Raw genomic sequence first — 23,840 nt, forward strand, 5'->3', positions numbered from 1 at the left:
GATGGCATCTGGCAGTACTTTTGGATCTAAGTTACCCTGGGAAGCCATCAGAAAAAGCAGACTAAAAAAAAAAGACCTTGCAGAGAAGGCTGGGGCAGGAATCAGGGAACACCTGGTAGTCCTGGGGAGGCAGTGCTGTGGGAGTGGCCCACACACTAAGTGGTTGCTGTCATCTGGGCCTCATCCCTCCTCCCCTCACCCCCTGGAGCCAGGTAACATTCCCAAGTGAAGAAAGTAATACCCGCTACGCTGCTCAGCAGAGCTTGATCATGGCGCAGAGTCTGGACACAGCACCGTATGCCCAGGCCTGTCGGAGCCACCTCTAGGTGTCCCTCCTGAGGGCTTCTCAGCAGCACACCTCCTCCTCGGGGAGCACCTCAGACACTGCCCTGGCTGGGCGGGATTGGGTGCTGTGGCCAGCATGTCCTTGGTCTTAATCCTAGTGTTCCAGCTGTCATGCTTTCAACAGCAAGCATCTGGGCATCCTCGGCCCCTGGCTCCAGAGTCGCTCTGTCTCAGCAGGATCCCCCCAGCATGGTTGTGGGAGTCAGAAGGCTGGTCATCCTGCCCTTCCACATTGTGCCCTGCACATGTGACTGCTGGCTGGTTCTCTGATGACCTCAGACAAGTTTCCTCCTCTGGAAAATGGAGGGGCTCTAACAGACAGCACAGAAGGAAGCACTGCACATGGGAGCACAGATGGTGATACAAGGAGCTTCTGGTTCTTCCCCAGAATCCCACCATTCTTATACCACCTCCTGTTTGTTAAGTCACGAGTCTCACCAGCCCACCTGAGCACTTCCAGCTCTGGAGAGTGGCACAGCAAAAGGCCTGACTGCACTCTCCAGGCCTGTTCAGGCCCTGTCAGCCCACACCACACCCACACCCTTCCTCATCAACCACTCCGCCTGTCCTGCTGATGCCTTGAGGTAGCACAGCTCCCAGGAGCCCTTCACCTGGTCCTCCAGTCCCGGGCTGGGCAGTAGCAGCTTCACTCCACTTCCCTCTAGGGGTTCTCCATGTCCTCCCGTGGATCAGCTAGTCTATAGTGCCATGCAGTTCTGGGACAGGCCATACAGCCGGGGCCCCTAGTCCTGTTTTTCCTTGCTAGCTCTGGCAGTATACTGCTCACTTCAGGTCTGGGTGTTAACCTGTTCCCTTTAGCCCCTCGAGGCTCTGTGCAGAGTTCCTAATTAGAGCACTTTGTTCTGCAGGAAACTGGAGCAGAGCACAGAGTCTTTGTTTTATCCTTTGACCTTTACTGTCTTAGGGCAGGTTTTTCAGTAATGAGAAGGCACAGGTGCCCTGGAAATCTGACACATCCATCTGGGACATGGAGAAGACGAAGGACTAATGGCTACGGACAGGCCGGAAACCCAGGCCCTGCGAGTTTCTGGACTCTATAGTACCAGCTGAGAAGTGTCCTTGGATGGGACTCATCAGTTATTCAGGCCAAGGGCCGAGAGTTCTGGACCTGGCAGAAGGCTGTCAAGCTGGCCCCGAACACTGACTCATTCTTTTCACTTCCCACTTCCTGCAAACATTTCCTTGACAATTCCCAACTCCTGGATAAAGAGACATCATTTCCTTTGGGTTACTTTTCACTGAATGTGGATGTGAAGAGCTAGATAAAATTCTTTTTGGTGTGCACTGGGAACACAGCCACAGTCAAACACAGGGCCTTATGCATGCTAGGCAAGTGCTCTGCCACTGAGCCAACTCAACAAGGAAACAAAGCTCTTTATTTTTTGAACCTGCTGAGGACAGGTCACAGGGCCTTGCATAGCCCAGCTCTACCACTGAGCAACAGCCCCAGCTCTTTTCACTTATTTTAAAAACCACTTAGAGGGTCTTGCTAAGTTGCCCAGGCTGGCCTTGAACTTGTGATCCTCCTGACTTGCTGGGATTACATGTCTGTGCCATTGTCCCCTGAGAAAAGGTGATTCTCTTGCTTGCTTTCTCCTGTGGTCCTGGGGATTGGACCCAGGGCCTCGGGCATGATAGACAAGTGCTCTATATCCCCAGGTTGAAAAGGTGATTCTTTTTTTTTTTTTTTAATACCTTTATTTGTTAATTTTTTGTGGTGCTGAGGATCGAACCCAGTGCCTCACGCGTGCTAGGTAAGCGCTCTGCCACTGAGCCACAACCCCAGCCCCTGGAAAGGTGATTCTGCGCATTCCTTGACAGGTGGTCAGATTCTGTCAAAAGGGGATAAACTCTAGAGGCTTTTCCAAAGACTCATCACAGGTCAAGTGACACAGCAAACCTGCTGGGGAAAGATGCACCCAATCAAGGGACAGCAGAGTAGAGTTGTGATAGTCACTAAACGCAGGACACAGAGGGAGAAGTCTACGTGAAGCCTGGATCCTGAGCGAGACAGGGCCCAGGCACACAGCTCCAATTTTCACTGACTAAGGGGCTTTGTTCTCCAGGTGGAAAGTAAGAAGAGCAAATCCAGCTGTGTGCAGAACACACATGCTCCAGAGCTTTTGTCCTAATCTCTTAGACCTCAGAGGTGTGAGCATTTGCTAAAAGGAAAAACCCTAACTTTCCCTGAGCTCAGCACCACTTACTCCATAGGATTCCATATCATTTTCAAACAGAGAGGAGCCAGCTGATGCACTGTTGATAAGCCAGTTGCTGAGCTGAAGGGCCGTGTGAAACGGTATGCGAGGCACACGAACTCTAGATGCCAGCTAGGCAAACAGTTATCTAAGCAGCAAAGGGATGGGTGATGCGCCAGACAGCACCACATGGTAGGACTTTCACCTTGAACCTCGGCTGGTAGCTCCTGTAGGCTGGAGGCCCTATACTAGTAAAAATGCTGGCTGGGCTTAGGCTAAAGGACTTTCTATTATTCCTGGCCACAACAGACCTCACAAATCATGAGTTCTAACGCCAGCCTGAAATGCTCTATTACCATTTCTAGAACCTGCTGTCACAGTGGATGTGAACAGTGTGTTCAAGTGTAGCTTATAAAGTACCTTTCTGGGTAATGATACCCCAATACCCTAACCATCCAGTCAGGTCTTGGTTGTCACAAATGCTGACCACACATTGGCAGCCTGGACGTGGAGACCTGCTCTGAGCTAACACTCATCTCACTCAGGCTGTCATCCACTCCCTTCAAGCCCGGGGCCCCAAAGCTTAGAAAATTGATCCCATTCTTTGGAACCCCACCATCACCCACAGCAGTGGTTGTGGGGCTTAAAGGTTCAATAACATGAATGGTCTCTACCTTCTCCTTCCCTCTTCACCAAAGATCGACTGTTAACCTCCTTGCTGCTCTCCAGACAATGGCTCATGCTAAGCAGGAAGTTCAAAATTTTGATTTTTTTCAGTACTAAAAAGAAAGAGTTCTTTAGAGTATTCTTTTTCTTTCTTTCTTTTCTTTTTTATTTTTTTTGGTACTGGGGATTGAACCCGGGGGTGATTTACCACTGAACTACATCCCCAATCCTTTGTTTTATTTTGAGGCAGGGTCTCACTCATTGCTTAGGGTCTTACTAAGTTGTTGAGGCTGACTTTTTAAAAATTTTTGTTTTTTAAAATTTTTTAGTCGTAGATGGACACAATACCTTTATTTACTTATCTTTTTATGTGGTGCTGAGGATTGAACCCAGTGCCTCACCTATACTAGGTAAGTGCTCTACCACTGAGCTACAACCCCAGCCCCATTGAGACTGGCTTTGAACTTGTGATCCTCCTGCCTTAGTGTACCATGCTGCTGGATTACAAGTGTGTGTCGCTGTGCCTGGCCTTTAGAATATTCTCTGACAAACCAAAAGTTAAAGAATTATTCAGGTGAGAACATCTAAATTGACTCTTCTTTGGGAAGGGGAAAAAAGGATAAAGGGAAAAACCCAGTTCAGTAATAATGTATCTTTAACTCTTGGCCTGACACAACATCAGTAGGAATTCCATTCAGAAGAGAAAGATCAGGAGAGAAACCTGAGCAGAACCAAGAACGAATGCCCAGGGTCTTGGCATTCCTCCACCTAAGTGAGCCTCCTGGCTCCAGAAAATCCACACCCAGGCTGGTCGGTTCTCCCCAGCGTGGCTGGCCAGAGCTCTGCCAGCCCAGCATGCCTGGGATGTGCTGGCTAGGCCCAGGTTGGACTTTGCAGCACAGCACAGGGAAGATGAGTGACTTCTTCATTTCCCCAGCCTCACAGAGGACTGATTTTTATTTATTTATTTATTTAAGGACAAACTTTTAAAAGTAAAATGAATGAAACCACATGAGATCAAGATACATAAACAGAACCTCAAAGTAGAAAAAGATCTTGCTGGGAAACAGTGGATGAGGAACACTGGAAATGTTTCACAGATGCACAAAAAGCTCACATTGTCAACAGGATTAAGCTGCTATGGATTCTCCCAGAACATCAAGGTTTCATTTTGCTCAGTCTGAGATCCCGTTCAATTTCAAACTGCCTGTGGTCCACTCGGTCTAGAAAAGCTTTCCGTTCAATGTACCTAGAAGATGAAAAAAATGTTTGTTAGCAGAATCCAACAGGAGAAAGAGATTCCTCTGTGTTGTCCTGACCCTTAGGGATAAACCAGGCTGTATAGCAGTCACATGCAGATGAGCCCAGCTGGTGCCTAGCCTGTCAGTGACATTCAAACCACTCCGTTTGGTCTATACTAGAGGATGATTCTGGTTCAGACATGAAAGAAAACTTTTAAAAGGAAAGGACAAGGCAACAGCTTATCAATGGAAAGTAACTACAGGCACCAAAGTAGGAAAACACTACACCTTTGCAACAGACTTTAAAGCAAAAAGAAATAACACCAGCTTAGTACAAACCAGAGGGAGCACACCGGCTGGGCAATGCTAGGTGAGGACTAAATCTCTCTGAGCCTTATTTTTTTTTCATAGTGACAAGGTGATTCCATATTTCTCAGTTGTGGCAATGTGTTGGTTCTGTGATGAGAGAAAGCTATGCATATTTTGTGTATATCTCAAAACACACAAAGATACCATTTGAAAATGGAAGAAATAGGACAGAAAATGTCCTAAGACCTACTGAGTAAAGCAAGCTGAGATTTATAGACTGCACTCTTTAGAGGCTATTTAATTGCATTTAGCTCTTTCCTTCCCACCATCCTTTGCTCTACCTGGCATCTTCCACACAGTTTGGGGCCAGGTTGCTTCTGCTAGGGTAACAGGAGAGGCTCTTCCCCAAATTCCACTAAGGAACAAGACTGAGTGCCTCTACCTGCAGTCCACACAGGGTCCCCTTAGGAGGTTGGCACTCTGCTTCTAATTTGGGATCAGGTCACTGGCCCAGATCTCCCTCGGTCCTCAAAGACAGGTGTGAGGAGGACAGGTCAAAGCAGGCAGGCACTAGTGAGGCTGGCTGCTGAATGAACCACAGCTGCATTTTAATGCACCTTCTTGCTATAATGTCTGCTGCAATTTGCCTGGGGAGGAGGAGATCTCTGCTGCTAATTAATCTATTGAGAGAGAAAAATTGCCATTGAAAATGGGAGACATAATTGAATCTCTGCACTAATTTTTCTTTTGTTGCACTGTGGAAAATGTGCATCTGTGGCTACAAGGTTGTTACATTTATGTGAGAATGTTACCAGGTTCAGGAACCTGTGCTCCTTTGCTGAGTTCAAGCTTTGCTTTGCTTTCCCTCCCCACAGCATCCTGTGAAGCGAGGTCCAATCTACCTGCTAACCAGTCACATCTGTGGCCATTAACTCTACATCTAGTACCAAACGCTGGCCAGAAACTGCAGGCTCTGAGGCCAGAAGAAGCTGACTGTGAGTCTTGTCACTCATTAGCTGTGTGACTCTGGGCAAGACACATAAGAGACAAATCCACTCTACTCTGAAGGGCTGCTGAGAGGACTCAAGAAAAAGTATACACACAATGCTTGGCACAGAGCAGGCACCCAATAAAATGGTAGCTAGTGCTGCCGCCATCATTTTAAGAAGCCAGCTTCCATCAGGGTTCTAGAGGACAACAGATGGCCCAAGTTGGGATTTTGTGTGCAATGAGCAACTAGTAGCCACCACCTGGGCTGGATCAGGAACTGAGGTGCTGTGTTAAAACTGTCAACAAGGCTATAACGATGGAAACACTAGGGCAGGGCCACTGTTAAGCTTGACATAAGCCCCAGGCTCAACGTTGTCAGAGCGTTGAAAATATAAGATGCCCGGTTAAATTTAAATTTTAGATACCTTGTCGGGAGGAAAGCTGCAGATACTGTGGACTTCTAATCAAGAGAAAGTAGAGAGCCTGGAGTGGTGAAGAGTAATCACACAACTAAATAACTCACTTCTATCTATCACTAAAAGACCAAGGTTCATAAGAGGTGGCTGCTAACAAAAACAGACCAAGGCCTTCCTCCTGATGCAACCAACCATGCCTGCACCATGGGTTTGGGGGAAGCTGGCTACACAGGAATCAGGGTCTTGAGGATAAAGTGTTTTAACTGCCTTGGCAGAAGAGCCATCCATGTGCAGAGGAATGATCCTCAGCAAGAGACTGCTGTGCCGCCAACGTCTGTGGGAACAAGGGGAACAGAGGGAGGGTTTCAAGAGGACTCCCAGGGCTATCTGGCTGAGAGATCAGGAAGGGGAAGGAGGAGGAAGTATGAGGCTTTGAGTATTTGTGGTCTTCTCCCTGACTTTCCTTTAAAGAGGAAGTGATACCCCCACTGAGGGTTCCTGGAAGCTGTGCTGGGTCCAGCCGCCTTGAGACTATTTAGTGAAAAGCCCAGGATGGGCATGAAACAGGCAGGTACAGGCAGAATTGAGGCTTAGGGAAGGCCTCAGATAGCAATGAGGGGCACATGTGCAGGATGCAGCTGAATTCTCAAGGTCGAGCCAGACAAAGGCCATCAAGGCGGGCGAGTTGATTCCCCTGTTCACAGCTATCAGCAGCTGCTAACAGGATCTGTGACAGCCTTGGTTTACTGCCAAAAGCTGACAATGAAGAAAACTTCTATCAGACACGACTCCCCCATGGCCAAGAGACAGGAAAGGTGCTTCCATGCCGACTCTGTACTTTTGGGCAAGATACTTAATTTTCTGTGCCTTATTTTTTCTTCTTGGAAAAACAGGAGAAAAATGACAATATGTCTTTGACAAAACAATGAAACTGTGAATCGTGCTTTGTAAACAATAAAATTAAAAAACAGCTATTCTAGTTGTTCTGGGCTCCAGGATTCTTGCTTCCCATTTCTGACTTGACTGCCCTGTAAATGGCCTCAGAACCTGGGCAGCCGGCACAGAACTCAGACAGTGAATGCTCCAGAAAGGGCAAGGGCTCTTGGGAAGCCACCTGAATGTTCACCTATTTCACTTCACCTAGGCCTCAAGAGTTTTCAGGCATTTTAAGTGGGTCACAGTCCCAGAACAGACCCGCTGTCTGACGATGCAATGGGAATCCTGGCTTCCGCACATTTTCTGTCTTGGTGTTTTTCTGGCCTATGCCCAGTCCTCCTGGGGGTCAGCCTGATTAAGCCCAGTCCATAGGGAAGCCTAGGTTAGGGGTGCACCACTCTTTCCTGCTGTTTTTGTCTTTGTGGCCCATTTAAGAAGTGATAGCTCTTTATTTTCATTAACAAAATATGTTAATAGTATCAAGAACCTAAGGGGTTTCTAGTTTTTCCTTTTAAAACCAGGTTAGACTCAACAGGCTCTGACATCTTTTGAATCTTCTAACCCAAATTACTTTTCTGCCACAATTTCCCTGAAATCCAGGACAATGGGGAGGGAGAGAGACATGGGAATGTGAATAAGAGAGAAGGCATGCTCCCAGGGAAGATGTTGATATCTCCTGTCTGGGAACCTACCCTTCTAGGGATCAGTGAACTTTAAGGGTGGGCAGAGCTGGGGGCAATGGCAAGATGATCTCTTAAATCTCTGTCATGTGGTCATCCTATTACTGCACACTGGTCAGGAGGAGCAGCATGGGGAGGGCAGGGCAACCTGAAGCACACAGAGGTAACTGACAGGGCAATTGTTATTATTATTATTATCATCATCATCATTGTTTTGTGATACTAGGGATTGAACCCAGGACCTCATGAATGCTAGGCAAGTGCTTTACCACTGAACTACACCTCCATCCCTTTTTCTTTTTTATTTTGAGACAGAGTCTTGCTAAGTTACTCAGGCTGGCTTGTGATCCTCCTGCCTCAGCCTCCTGAGTGGCTGGGATTATAGGTGTGCACTACCTGGCAGGGCTGCATCATTATTAGGCTGTCCAAGCAGAGCCAGCATTCAGTTCCCCAAGTAAGCATTCGGGGGGCAGCACAAACATCGGATGAAAGGGGGTAAACTTCAGTTCCTGGAATAAAGCTCTGGGATTGATGTACTGAGAATTTTCTGCCCTGAGAAATGCAACTGAAAGAAGCAAACTGCCCAACATGGCTCAGGCACACACCGACCCAGGACCTAACTCGCAAACATTCTGAGGGCAAGACTCAAAGGGAGATGGTTTTAATTCAGTTTCTTCTCCCCTGCTTTCTTCCTGTACCACCTCACGGCTGTGTGGCTCTAGAAGAGGACTCCTGGGGGTCATGAAGATAGATTCTTTGGAGAAAGAATTAGTTTCACTGGTGCCTTCTTTTTCAGGCCTCTCTGAATCACAGACACCTAGCCTCCAATCACAAGCTCCTTGACCTTCAAATTGACTGGACGGATAGCAGCAGTAATGACCAAGCTCGTGTTTTTCTTCTTTCTGTGCATTCATCGGTCCCCTCCCCTAAGCCTACTGGCCTCTGCCTTGGCATTGGCAGATACTGAACTGCTGCTGCTGAACACCACCAGGAAACTCGTGTGCGGCCTAGAGGAAACCACACTCAACACCCAGGGGGGGTCTGCTGACACTATCTGGAGTGCTGCATGGGCCCAGAGGCTGAGGTTCAGAGAAAAAGCAGAAATTCCTTGCTGGCCAGACAACTGGCTCTGGCATAGGCATTTCAACCAAATTGCTGACTGAAAAAGGTGCCTGGGTGGAGACATCATTCTGATGTATTATGCCCATCTTTTCTGGGTGGCTAGTGCTAATCCTATTAGGCCGACAAACAAAGTCACGGCTATTTACTAGCTAGCGAAACAGGCATTTAGATACCACAATGGTGCAGCACCTGCTCTGGAATGGGGGCTGTTCTGGGTGCTGGTGCTGGTGCAGAGTTGGGAACAAGATCCTGCTCTGGAGGGTTACTAAAAATGAATCAAAAAACAACATGAATTAGCCAATAAATGCAATGGGAAAAATTAAAGAGGGTGATGTGATTGAGGGGGCATTGGGCTATTCTAGAGAGTGGTGTCCGAGTCAAGTCTTGGATGGCAAACCAAAGCCTTCTGGGAGAGGAGTGCTACAGGGGAGCAGTAAGGCCAAGTTCCAGCAAGCAGGGGAGAAGTGGGCAGAGAAAGGCTCAGGGAGGGTCTGGCCAAGGAGACAAACCTTGATTGGAAGTGCTACTGCAGGGCTTTCTACAGGGAGATGAAAATGGTCTCTATTTTTAAACAATCATTTCAGCAGCAGGGGGAGAATGGATGAAAAGGTCGAGGAAGAGGCAGTGGGGCAGATCAGGAATCTTTAGCTGACACTGGATTGGGGGAAGATCCGCAAAGAAGGATGGGCTGAAATACTTTGGTGGGACAGAAGCACCAACTAGACTTGCTGGGTGTGATGAAAATAAGAAATCAGGGACGATGACCCAGTTTTCTTCTAACAGTAGCTGGACAGTGATGGTGGCATTTTTCTGAGAAGTCTGAGGGAGGGAGTTCATTTATGGAGAGAGACCAAGTATTTGGTTCTGGACATTGATATGTGCATTGGACATCATATGGAGATGCCACCTCAGTCTGTAGCTCAGTGGAGCAGTCAGGGGAGGGGATACCAGTCAAGGGAGGTGATAGTGTGCTTTTTAATCCATCAGCAGAAAATGGTAGCCAAGTCTTGAAACTTGAAAGTGAGCTTCCCTGGGGAGAAGAAATGGCTGCTCAGGGCCCAGATCCCCAAGTTGAAAAGCTCAGCAAAGAGAGAAAAGCCAGTCAGGGAGAGTAAAAGAAGATGTCTCAAAGCTCTACTTCTTACTGATGTGGAAAAAATTCCTGAAGAGTTGGCAGAGAATTAAATGGATGAAGCATCTAGCTTTCCAGGAAGGCCTGAGTCTTGGTGTGGTCAGTAATGGCAGGTGGGAAAAGAAATTTGAGCAGAGGACTAGGGGCCACAGAAAGAGAGGGAGCTTCTATTTATAAACATGCCAGGCATTTTCCCAACTTACTTAATTCCCACAAGGATCCTGAGAGTTATATTAAAGAATTTTCACTTTTTTGATGAAGAAACTGGGGCTAGTACCCATGGCAGGTGGGTAGCAGGGCCAAGATTTGAAATCTATTTATTGTAAATATAACCCATGAATAGAAGAGTTCATGAAATGGGCGAGGCAGCTGGGTGTGGTGGTGCTTGCCTGTAATCCCAGCTACTCAGGAGGTTGAGATAACCAAATAAAATAAAAGGGGCCCAGGATATAGCATAGTGGTAGAGCTCTTGTCTACCATGTCCATAACCCTAAGTTCAGTCTCCAGCACCCCACCCCGCTGCCCCACAGAGCAAGGCAAATGAATCATTATAAAACAAGTGCCGACATGGATGTCACTGAGTCAAGGGGTAAAAGGCTGCCTGCCTTGAGGAGGCCCCTGCACAACTCCTACTCCACACCTCCAAACTAACCAGGTGTGATAAGCTTGTGCAGGACTTGGGACCTCATTTTCTTGCTTTCAAGTTTTTTTTGTTTCTTCAATATTAAAGCTTAGTTGTGCCTCCTTCCGAATCTGATGTAAACAGAATTGCACTGGGTGTATTCTTTTGTGACTTACTTCTTTCACCAACTGACCTAATGAACATATAGCTTTTGCCTGTTTTGACCACCACCTAAATGGAATCATAAAGCTCTTTTTGCTTTTATGTTATTGTAATTTATCCATGTTCATTTCCATTGCTGAACAGCATCCCATAGAGTGAAGAGATCACATTTTACTTGCATAGTCACATGTGTCTTTTAGAGAATATATAACTGATTTTCTGTTGGGAATAAGTTAGGAATAGAACTGCAGAATTACAGGGAAATGACTATGTGGAGCTTCAGGAGGTAATGCCAAATGGCACACTCCAATTTAAACTGTTATATTTCCCAGATGAAGTGGATGTTTTTATCACAAAGAGACTCCTTTATTTCTGGTAATGTTTTTACCTAAAATCTATTTTGTCTAATATTATTATGGCTACACCAGCTTTCTCATGATTAATATTTGCACGATTTATTTTCTCCATTTTTAAATTTTCAATAGTCCTACATACTATATTTGGGGCAAATGTCTTTAAAACACCAAACAGTTTGCTGGGTTTTAAAAATAAATTTATTTATTTATTTATTTATTTATTTTGTGGTGCTGAGGACTGAACCAGGGCCTTGTGCATGCAAGGCAAACCTTCTAAAAACTGAGCTATATCCCCAGCCTGGTTTTTAAAATTTAATCTGTTAATCTCTGTTATTTAATTAGAGCATTTAGTTTACTTAATTAAAATATTAATAAATTTAGTCTTAAACCTACCATTCTATTGTGTGCTTCCCTCTTTGTCCTGCCTTTTCTTTTCCTTTCCTTCCTCTTTTTGGTATTGGGGATTGAATCCAAGGGCACTCAATCACTGAGCCACATCCCCAGGCCTATTTTGTATTTTACTGAAAGACAGGGTCTCACTGAGTTGCTTAATGCCTTGCTTTTGCTGAGGCTGGCTTTGAACTCGCAATTCTCCTATCTCAGCCTTTCAGCCACTGGGATTACAGGTGTGCACCACCACGCCTGGCCCTAGCCAGTTTTTTTTTTTGGAGACAGGGTCTCACTAAATTGCTTAGGGCCTAAGTTGCTGAGGCTGGCTTTGAACTTGTAATCCTTCTACCTTGGACTCCTGAGCTGCTGGGGTTATAGGCATGCACCACTGTGTTCAGCTTTCTTTCTTTTTTTCTTTCTTTCCCCAGTACTAGTGAACCCAGGACCACCCATATGCTATGCAAATGGTCTACCAGTGTGTTATATCCCGGCCCTTTTTATTTTGAGACAGGGTTGCCCAGGCTTGAACTTGTAATCCTCCAGTATCAGTCTCCCAAGTAGCTGGGATTACAGACATGCACTACTGTGCCTGGCCTGGTTCTGTAACTCTTTATATATATATATATAATGTATCTTCTTTGATTACTTAAAATATACAACATTCCATCTTTTCTCTATCCCTTACTCAGAAATTATATATACTGTTCTTATTCTAGAAATTTCAGTATATACATTTTTCCCCCCAGAACTAGAGATTGAACCTGGGGTGTTCTACCACTGAGCTACATGCCTAGATCGTTTTATTTTTTATATTGAGACAAGATCTTGCTAAGTTGCCCAGGCTGTCTTCAAACTTGCATCTTCCTGCCTCAGCTTCCCAAGCAGTTAGTATTATAGGCATAGGCCATTGTACCTGGCTCAGTATGCTCATTTTGTCAACATCTCTCCCTCTTTTCAGTGCTGGTACTGTTCACACATCTCAACATTACCTACTTTGAAGCTGGCTCTCTAGCTGTGTTGTGCTGGGAAGGCTTGCCAGCAACTGGTTGTCTGGCTCTCGGCTCTATTATTTTGATTCTGTGGTCTAGTGATTGGGAACCCCAGCTTTGCATTAGAATCCCTTGGGGAGTGATTGAAAGATATAGGTATTTCTGATCTGCCTATTCTAGACTCAATTCAAAAGCAGTTCTATCCAGGGTGGCTTTATTGCCTGAACTTTGGGAAATGTTCTAAGACATTTTCAGGCTTAGCTAAGGTGAGCCTCAGAGCTGTAATCCCTTCCCTGGAGTAGGCGTCAGGCCTCAATAATCTGCCTGCAGCAGTTGAGAAAGGTTAGTAAGCAGAGGTGTTAGCTGTGCACTGAAGAAGACAGGCATGAAGAGCCAAGGCAGAGCACAGAAGTCACCAGATCTGCACTGGAAAAATACAATCAGACCTCTGGAATCATCTAGTCGTGGTAGTTGGGGGGAGAAGAGCCCCAGACATAGGAGGGAAAAGCAGAACATAAAAGTGGCATGCTAGGGGCTAGGGTCATGGCTCAGAGGTATAGCATGTGCCTAGCATGCATGAGGCACTGGGTTCAATCCTCAGCACCATATACATACATACATACATATATAAAAAAATATAATTAAAAACAGTGGCATGCTATTAATTGTTCCCTAATTCATTTTTTCCACTACCTGAAAAAGTCCTTATTGGGAAGGTGTCCTTTTTAATCCTGTTTTCTTTTATTAACTTTCCCTTATTTTCAATAGTGCCATTCCTTACTTTTATAAGACCTCTGTTGGCTTGAGCAGAGTGAACAATGTCCAACCCATATAATCATGGAAATATAGCTTAAAATCCTTGTGCAAATGTGAACAAGAGGGGAAAAAAAAAAGTGAATAGCAGGGAGCTGAGTCATTAGAGCTGAACCAGAGAGAAAAGGTTTGGGCAGATGTCAGAGCCACACCAATTTCTGTCTTCACTCTACCCAGGCCTTCCCTGGGGAGTGCTGGTGCCCCTGCCTCTGTATTAAGGCTTTCCACTTAAACATACTGACCTGGATCTGATCCCTGGACAAGCTTACAAAATCATTTACACTTTTTTATTTTAAAACATATTGGTTGGCTTTCAGACTCATTCAAAAAATGTTGAGGACTATTTTAGAAATATGGCTCCACCCAACCCCCACCCCCACATGTCTTAATTATAATTTGGGTTATTAATAGCTTGAATAATTTGTACTTAATGCAGGTATTTACATGTGTTATTTCATGAGATCTTCACAACCACATGGTGGAGTGGTATCATTATCCCAATTTTATCAGTGAAGGAGATGAGCCTCCATCTTACCTCCTGTGCTGACAGAGATCATACTGGTGAGGGTGGGGCTGATGAGCAACCTCAGCTTTAGGAGAGGCCAATCAACACTTTCACTGTTAGGGGTGGGGAATGTTGACCTGGGGCTACTGTAACTCTGTTCCTTGTGGAACCCCATTTCTTTCTCATTTTAAAATCCAATTATCAGGAAAAGTAATGTGACAAGGAAGGGACCCTTTTACAACTGAATAAATAGTTCATAGACACCCTCTCAGTATTCCAAAGTGAAGAGAGAGGGGTTCAAGAGGAGCCTGGAATGCTGTCTGAGAGTCTGTGCCTCATACAGGTGAGGGTGAAGCCCATCTAGGGCCACAATGACAAGAACCAAACCAAAACAAAACTGAACAAAAAACCTCAAAATAATGTGACAACACCTAAATACTCTCTGTTGGCTCTGCTTTTGAAGCATTTGAATGACTATTTTCCCAGGAGGCTCAATGGTCCAGACTAGGCCAATATTGCAGCCATGAGCCAGATCTGACCATGTGAATAAACCATGTGACTTGGAGTTCACTGGAGCTATGATTTAGCAAATTCAGCCTGGCAGATGTGACTGGCCCAGAGCAGTGCTGCCAGCACACCCTCCCTCCTTCCCTTCACCCTGGTGGCTTCCTCAGAGACCTGCCCCACGTTAGCACAGAGCGCCACTTGACAAATCAAAGAACATTTTTCACTTCATCATGAAAAGTTCCTGCTTGCTGAGGCTGGGCAGAGTGTCTGCAATAACTCATCCAGAGTTCTGTGGAGGTCAAAGGAATCCAATCCACTCCTTCTTACCCCTCTTTCCCTCGATTATGGATAGCGAGTTCTTCTCCTATCCCTTCCTCCTCCTTGAAGTTCTCCCAGTCCAATTTGGACTTCTCAAGGGTGCTCATTTTCTGCTTCTTGGATCCAATTTTTCCCAAAAGGCTGCTCATGCCACTTGATCTTTTTAACCTAAGGAAAGAGAAAACATGAAACATGTAAAAACTCTGATCTCTCTCTCTCTCTTTAAAAATTTATTTTAACAGTACTGGGGTTGAACCCAGGGGTGCTCTACCCCAGTCTTTTACTGTTATTTTGAGACAGGGTCTCACTAAGTTGCCCAGGCAGTTGCTGCTGTGCCTAGCTAAAAACTCTGTTCATTTGATTAAGATTTTCTGTTGGGCACAGGGCTCCCTGGATTGGAGGCATTTATCTTACTGGAATCCATGTTCACACTAGGGTATTTCCTTCCTGGTGTGAAGAACAGTGTAAGTGGAGCAGAATTCTAATGTGCTTTTCCTGCCTAACATCTCTGACTGCTCTGAGGCACTGCAGACAGGAAACCCTAACCTCTTCAAACCTCTGTGTACTTGGTGTGGCAGGTCTCTGCTTGCAAAGAGGGAGGAGAGTGGTGGGACTCACGCAAGGCCTTGGAGTCACATGCTCAGGTCCAAATTCCAGCTCTGCTTGAATGACTAGAGGCTGGTTATTAAGTGTATGTACCTTGGTTTCCTAAGGGACAAAGTGAATGCTTACTCATGGGCTGTGGCATCTTCTAAGCAAAGGGCTAAAATAGCACCCAGCACAGGGTCAAGGTACCATGAATGTTGGCTACTGAGTCACTGTCATCATTGTGCTCTAAATCCCCAGGGGGCTCTTTCAAGAGTAAGAACCAGTTCCCAGCACTGATGAGCAAGAAGTCACAGTACCATAAAAGGGATCTAAAGTCACTTGCCTTTCAACCCTATGAGTCGGGCCTGGTTTTTCCCAGGAGTGTGGAGAACATCTCACCCCGAAAGCAGGGAACGTACATCCCGTGCTCTGGTTGCTGGTGATGCTATCAAGGGCTGAGGGAGAAACCCCACATGCCCAATTCAAGCCTTGGCAGGTCAAATGTTTCTAGTCAATGTTACATGTATTAGATAAAATAAGAAAAACAGAGGGCAGCTACTTTGTAAGAAGGTGGTTCGGGGGTGGGGTGGGGAAGGAACTATGGAAGAAACATAGCTTTTGGTCTTTTTATGAAAATAAAATAAGTTTTCTATCAGCAGTTAGAAAACTGGAAATTATTTTCTGCCTCATGGAGATATGCAAGAGTTAAAACATTTAAAAATTAGGAGCTGGGCTGAGGATATGGCTCAGTTGGTAGAGTGCTTGCCTTGCATGCATAAGGACCTGGGTTCAATCCCCAGCACCACAAAAATAAATAAATAAATAAATAAATAAATAAATAAATAAATAAATAAATAAAATAAAATAAAGTGAATTGAATATATATTCAAAAAACCTATGAATAACATCACAGTGCTCGGTCTCTCAGTGCTTTCATAGCCATTGTCTCATCTGACCCTCATTATAGCCTGGGACAGTGCATCATGAGCCCTGAGTTAGACCTAGTATGACCTAGTATCCCCTCCAACCCATTATGAAACCCCACGTGTGCCCCGGCGAGAGCCAACAGGACAGTTACAGACTAAACACAAGACTTCTGAGGCCAAACAACTGCCCTAAACGTTCTCATTCTATTAACCTTGGTCCAGAGGATGTCAGCTTCCCTCGTGGTTACGCCCCACTAACGCTGAGCTTAAGCTCAACTCAGAACAGGCCTGCACCATCACCCTTATGTTAATGAAGCTGGACAAATAAAAAAAGTTCAGAGGGGTTAAATGATACAACAAAGGTCAAATCAATAGAAAATGTGGACCCAGGAGAAGTGAGGTTTCCTAGACTCAGTGTAGTTTACTGCCCTGTCTTGCCTCTAAGATAAAAAGTTGCTGGAGAGATTTTTGACAGCCATTTTACTTTGCTTAAGATAACTCCAAATTGCTCTTTATGAGCTTTCAATGCATTTCTAAGCTTTTATTTCCCAGATAACTTATTCCTTATGACAACCTACACATACACAATTTTATCACAAGCACAGCAGAGTGGGGATATAGAAATTCCTCCCTCCTTCCCTCCCTTCTTTCCGGTGCTAGGATTAAACCTGGGGCCTCACCCATACTAGGTGAGTGCTCTACCACCGAGCAACATCCCTGGGATATGGATATTTAATGTTTCAAATCTTTCACTTTCCCCTTCCCCTGCTACTGTTCTGGCTTTCTTTCACCTGGATAATTTGGCCTCTTCACTAGTCTTCCTGGTTTTGTTTTGTCCCACCCCTTATTCAATGGCCCTAACCTGGCATCTACTGATATGCTGTCTTTAGGACAAATTTTCTAAAACCCCAAACTTATCCTGTCTTTCTGCTTATATCTCTTCCCTGACCCCGTACTGCTCTTACAATAAAGTCTAAACTTGTGAAGTCCATCTCGACCTTCTCTGGTCATATCTGCCCTTGTTACTTATGCTCTATAGTCCTGAACTTGCAGTTCATCTTGACCTGTCTCCTTTCATCCACCTAGTTCTACCTCCTCTTAGAAGCCAATTCTTCCTGGAAGCCTTCCCAGAGTCTTCTCTGATCTCTGGGTCAGATGCCGGTGGTGTTTCCCTCACTCCCTGGTTCTCTTCATCTGGTAGGACTGATCCTTCTGTAGCAGACAATTGGGGCTCTCACTTCAGCTGCAGCTGATTGCACAGTTCTGGGAAAGCCGAACTGTCAACAACATTCCATCAAATGCATACACCTAGAAGCTTTACTGAGCTGGCCACAGAGCCTCCTCTGATTCTGCCTGCCATGTTTCTTTGTTTTGGGTACTAGGGATTGAACCCAGGGGTGCTTAACTACTAAGCCACATCCCCAGACTCTTATATATTTTTGAGGAAGGGTCTTGCTAAGTTGCCCAGGCTGGACTGGAACTTGTGCTCTTCCTGCCTCAGTTTTCTGGGTCACTGGGATTATAGGTGGGTGCCACCATCTGCCTACATGTTACAAGCTCGGCCTGGACATGTGGTTAAATGGCCCAGCCACCTATCTTCTCCCAGGGAATTCTGGGAGATTAAATACTTCTCAGAAGTTTTGGTGGTGGCCCCATGGCCTTGAAAACACAGGCGTATACTGGTTTTTCTTGCTTCTTTGTCTTGGTCTTCCTGTCCCTCACTCTTGCTTTCTACCATCACTTCCCAAATAAACTCCCTGTGCTTGAAATCCTGGTCACATTTTGCTTTATGATTTTCCTCATGTAATCTCTTTCTTTGTGGATATTTAAGTTCCTGTGTCTCTAAACCTCCCTATGTGGCTATTCTGCAGATAATGGGCACTTAACACAATTAATGATGTCCCCTGGATCACAGAACCAATTGTTGGGAAAGAACCAGATATCTGTAGAATAACAGGTGTTCAAGAGCACTTCTAAACTGGGAGTTTTAAAAGGAATAATGTCCACGTTTATTCTCCTACCCACTCTCAACATCCCAGGGATCCTCATTTTTTTTAAAAATTTTATATCTTTATTTCTTCTTCTCCTTCTTCATCTTCTTTTTTTTTTTAATGTGGTGCTGAGGATGGAACCCAGTGTCTCACACATACTAGGCAAGTGTTCTTCCACTGAACCACAATCCGAGCTCAGAGCTCCCCATTTTACATGGGCAAAACTCAGGCTATATAAACTCTCACCCCTTGGCCTACACCTTTGATGGCATTCCTAGGCTGTTTCATCTTTGGACAAATCACTTTGAGAAGTCTAGGAGAAAATGATACTAGGTTGCAAGCAGTGAGGGGGTTTCCAGAAAAGGAAAAAAGCCATAATCTCTTTTGCACTGTTCACCACTAAACATCAGCAGAATGTCACTTGCGTTACTATGCTTTGGGGGAAAGCTTCCAGATCTGCCTTTACTGGGTTCATTAACATGGTTTCTGATACCCTAACTTGCTAGTCTCTAAAACAAAATAACCTAACTTTAATTGCATCTAAACAAACTGAATGATGCATTGATAACGGTGGCCAACATACAGCAGGGGGTCTCATCCCAACCAAGAGATAAGCAGCTTCTTCCTAGAATCTGGTATGTGGGGTCCCTGAATGTGTCTGGGTGCTCCTAATCACTCTCCCACCTTGATGTGGGGTTTAGAGGCATAATTCTGGCATCAGTCCACGTTTCAGGAGGGCAGATCTGCCACAACTCTGCCCCCTCTCTCACTAGGGTACATCCATCAGGCTTTCTGGAACCCAGACGGTAAGCTGGCTTTGGACAGAAGCCCTGTAGTGGGCCTCTCTCTCTGAGGATGCAGCTACCTAGAAAAGAGTAAATCAGCACTGGTTTCCTTTGGGCATTTGGCAGCTAGGAGGGAGGAAGTCAGGATTCCCTGGGGATATGGATCTCTCTGTTGTTACTAGGATTAGTGCAGTTCCAGATCATCAGAACCACTGATTTCTCTTTGTTCTGGATCCGGAGCCATAGGGCAAGGTATTGACAGAAAGTCAGCTTTGACAGACCAATCCCAAAACAACGCTACTTCATTCAAGAGAATGCTCACCTTCCTTACAAGTCAAAGTTCAAGGAAACACACCATGCATTTGCTCACTCACAGATTATACCCAGAACATCACAGAGACCTGTGCAGATATTACCAAGATATGTCTAATGTCTCAATGACATTTCTACCACCTAACCACCTTCTCCTGAATATCACACTGCTAATGACTTTGCTGCCATAGATTCTATGCAAAGACATGGAGTGTGGGCTTCACTCTAACCAGCCAGCTTCTGTGCCACAAGAGAGCAGAGCTGAGTGTAGATCACACTGGTGGAAGGAGACTATGACCAAGCTTTCTTTCCTGGTGTATTTGGTTCACCTGTCCATCAAATCAATTAGCATGATTATATTCAGCAATTCCTTCTCACCACACCTAGCCCAATGACCTGTCCTAATAGTAGATCCCAATGAAGACCCTGTACAAAAAAGACTCCTTAATTCAAAAAAGCAGAAGCAACAGAGAAGGCAAAATAACAGGTCATTTTTTCCATTTCTGAGTTCAAAGTTTACAATCATAATTTGCTAGAATATACTCTGCTTCTCTTTTAGCCCAAGAAATATAATTTTAACAAGCTTCATTGTAACTAAATGACAAACTCTATCCTGTGCAGTTTGTCATGAAGATACTATAGTAACTTGTTTGCTTTGTTCCAGGCCCCTCAGCACAGGCCCTGCATCCCAGGATTCACACTGTAGCGAGAACACTGAGAACACTGATCTATCTGCTCGCCCTGGGCTGCTGCTTTGTGTTTACAAGCGGATCTGGAAGGAAGCTGGGAAAGTGCACTCCTACAAGGAGAGGCTGGCAGGGTTTACCAACTGCCAATGAGGGCAGGTGGGATGATCTTTCCCCATAGTTCTTAAAATTAACCCCAGGCACCCAACCATCCCACTGCAAAGAATTTTTGGTTTGGGGAAGAATTTTAGAGTCTTTCATTCACTCATTGTATTCAACCAATAGCGATAACTGAGCTCTTATGTCTATCAGACACTGTGGTTGGAACTGGACATAAAAAATATAAGGCATCAATCTTTGGCTTCAAAGTGAAAATCTAATGGAAAAGAGAGCAACATATAAGCATACTGTACCCACAGACTTTTGGGGACTACAAGAGAAGTAGCCAGGCATGTACACCTGTAATCCCAGCTATTTGGCAAGCTGGGGCAGGATCCCAGGATGGGGCCAGTCTGGGGAATTTAGCTGTCTAAACAAACCAATGAACAAACAACAAAAAAAGAGGGGCTTTTTAATCCAAAATTTTTTCTTATATAGATAAGTTGTACTCCAAAAGGAAATGAACCTGCAAGTTCATGGTGGGAGAGTCTGAAGTAGCACTCAGTGCTTCTGACACTTAGCCTACTATATTCTCCCATGTGCTTGATACAGCTGGGGGAAAAATACTCTGGAGATCCTACCACACTCCAGTTTCTGTTACTGGAGGTGGTGAGGGAGGGGGTCTATTCTTCTTTTGCCGATTGTCCTGAAGCTCCCTGTACAGAGTCCATGTCTTTCTCATTCTTTTCTTGCTCATGGTACATGACTCTTATATTTTAAATGACCTAAGTCCCTGGAATTTGACAGTGGACTTACCCAAATGATTTCCCCCCTCATAACAAAGAGATTTGACACTGTACTCGAACTACAGGCCAGAAAAACTAGTTCCAATAGTGGATCGGTAAGAACAGGGTTAGCATGTGTGTACTGATGCACTCTGGACCTTTACTCAGACTTTGACATAGGGAGCTGGGTTCAGGTCTCTGCCTCCCATCTCAGAACTGGCATAACCACCAAGATGCAAATGATCTGAAACAGTAATTCTTTGGCAGGGGCATGCAGTTTCCTTAGTATCTGTTCACCATGTAGGAGTGAACCTTTTTTTTTTTTGGTGGGGCAGGGGGGCCGGGGGGGGGGCGGGGGGTTGGGGTTCCTGGGGTTTGAACCCAGGGGTGCTTAATCACTGAGCCACATCCCTATTCCTTTTTATACTTCATTTAGAGACAGGGTATTGCTGAGTTATTCAGTATCTCACTAAGTTGCTGAGGCTGACTCTGAATTCCCGATTCTCTGGCCTCAGCCTTCTAAACTGCTGGGATTATAGGCATGTGCCACTATGCCCAGCAAGAGTGGATCTTTTTGTAGTTTACACATGAACTATTTTCCAGAGCCATACAAAGGGTCTGGAAATGGTGACACTCTTGGACAGATAGGAAGAAAGCTCAAGATGAGAATTCCTCACTGAGTGCTTCTGCTTGGAGCTACTGCTCTTTCTGGATTTAGCTGAAATTCACAAGAATGAGAAATAAAACCCAAATCTCTGGGCCAATTTCGCTAACTACCTGTGTAAGTCTCTACGTCATCTTCCCAAAGCCCAAGATCAGATCACTCAAGGAAAGGGACTGGAAGTCAGTGATACATTAGGGAGACTATTCAGCTTCTGTTCATTTCCCAACACTGTATTGACAGACCTCTAAGGACTTTGGGATAGGCTTGAGAACTGTCAGGACTCTTGGTATGATTTGGATGTGAAATGTTCCCAAAAGCTCTTGTGTGAGAAAATGCAAGGTTTTGAGGAGAGTTTTAACACAATCCTGATTGGGATTAATTGGGTGGAAACTGAAGGCAGGTAGAGTGTGGCTGGGGGAGGTGGGCATTGGGGGCATGGCTTTGGGGTATATATTTGTATCTGACAAGTGGAGTCTCTTTTTCTGCTTTCTGATCATCATGTGAGTTGCTTCCCTCCGCCATATCCTTCTGCCATTATATTCAGCCTTGCCTTGAGCCTGGAGGAATGGAGCCACTGTGAATGGACGGAGACCTCTGAAATCGTGAGCCCTCAAATAAACCTTTCCTTCTCTACAATTGTTCTGGTCGGGTCTTTTGGTCAAAGCAGCAAAAAAGCTGACTAAACTCTCACCTACCACTGAAGCTGATACAATACCAGCAAAAAAAGTGACATCTATCACCAAAAGGTGAAAATAAAAGCTGGCAACTAGCAGCAGTGTCAGTTTTTATACAAATAGAAAATAATCTATTATTCAGTTCTATCACTCTTGTGCCAATCCAGGAATGAAGGGCATTTAAGTCTGTCTGAGTTAATTTCAACAGTTCTGTATCTTTGGAACATGTGAATGAAATATATATGATTATCCTGGTGGCAAAAGGCCTGGACTCTTACCTCTTCTGAAACAATATATTACAGAAAGCCCTTTCTAGCTCTTCCTTCCATGTGGTAAGTGCAGAAGTCTGTTTTGCCCTGTTCTGGCTTCTCACCTGACGCTGTCGAGGAAGACAAGGTCATTCTGGCTGAATTTGGTTTGGCTTAAGTGAAGAGCTGTTGCTAGATAAGACAATACCATCCATTATAGCCAATAAGACATGAAGATTTTTACCAAAAGCAACCAAGGTACTCCAAATGCACAGTCTCCTGGTCTCTGTTATGATCAACGGCTTTCATTTTGGGACAGCTAATTGGGGTTAGGTATTCTCAAGTGACACTGAAATGGACTTTTTCTCTGGAATAAGTCAACTGATTTGTTGGGCAGGCTCATTCCTAGCATCATACTCCAAGAGGCAGCCATGTCCCTCTCTATAAACAGGAGACCTCTACTGGTCTACTACTCTACTAAAATGGCCAACACAGTGGGTTTCAGTCCGCTGCCACAAGGGGTAATGTGTTGTCTGTTTATTAATCTGCCTAGTTTAGACCTTTTGGAAACAGCCTAAGTTTGGTAAGTGTTAGGAAAAAGTGGGGCCCCTCTCCCGTCTTCCTTGGTACACATAAGGTGTCTGCAATGCCTGATTCACATGTGTGATACAAAAAATGCCACTCAAGGATGCACAAGGATGTGCACTAACAGTGGGGTACAGTATTCAAGTGTTCATCCCATTCCTGCTTCTGAGGGATGTCAGATGATGGAACCTGCCTCAGTTCTTCAGAGAGGAAAATACTATCAAGCTGTCTTTTTTTAAAAAAATATATTTATTTTTTAGCTGTAGTTGGACACAATACCTTTATTTAATTTATTTATTTTTATGTGGTGCTGAGGATTGAACCCAGGGTCTCGTACGTGCTAGGTGAGTGCTCTACTGCTGAGCCACAACCCCAGCCCCATCAAGCTACCTTTTATCTTTGCATGTATATCCTTGAATTACAAAAATGAAATTCCAACCTTAAGTTGAAAATTCAAGTTGCTCAGTTTGCCCCTAACTAAAGCAAATGAGATGTATTTATTAAATTGAACGACTGAATGCTTACTGTTACATTTGTCTATGTGGATAGAAAGAGAAGGAATGGAATAATTACTTTCAAAGGCAACAAGATAAACTACTTAATGGACTACAAAAATAAATGAACCAATACATGCTACAACATGGATGAACTGTGAAAACATGCTAAGGGAAAGAAGACAGTCACAAAGGACCATATATGGTATGATTCCATCTATATGCAATGTCTAGAACAGGCAATTTTATACAGACAAAAGTAGATGAAATGTTGCCAAGATAGAG

At 44.8% G+C, this 23,840-nt stretch overlaps 1 protein-coding gene across 1 annotated transcript in view; it reads right to left on the reverse strand.

Moving 5' to 3' along the window:
• Nucleotides 1–4,180: 4,180 nt before the first annotated feature.
• Nucleotides 4,181–23,840, reverse strand: part of Cfdp1 (craniofacial development protein 1) — a 115,492-nt gene continuing 95,832 nt past the window's right edge. The window contains exons 6-7 of the mRNA XM_076838419.2: nucleotides 14,728–14,886; nucleotides 4,181–4,479 (exon numbers count right to left, since the gene is read on the reverse strand). Coding sequence (XP_076694534.2) covers nucleotides 4,389–4,479; nucleotides 14,728–14,886 — 250 coding nt within the window. The 3' untranslated portion in view covers nucleotides 4,181–4,388. The remainder of the gene's footprint in view (nucleotides 4,480–14,727; nucleotides 14,887–23,840) is intronic.

This window comes from Callospermophilus lateralis, chromosome 18 (genome assembly GCF_048772815.1).
Source record: "Callospermophilus lateralis isolate mCalLat2 chromosome 18, mCalLat2.hap1, whole genome shotgun sequence".
In the NCBI taxonomy this organism is placed as follows: domain Eukaryota; kingdom Metazoa; phylum Chordata; class Mammalia; order Rodentia; family Sciuridae; genus Callospermophilus; species Callospermophilus lateralis.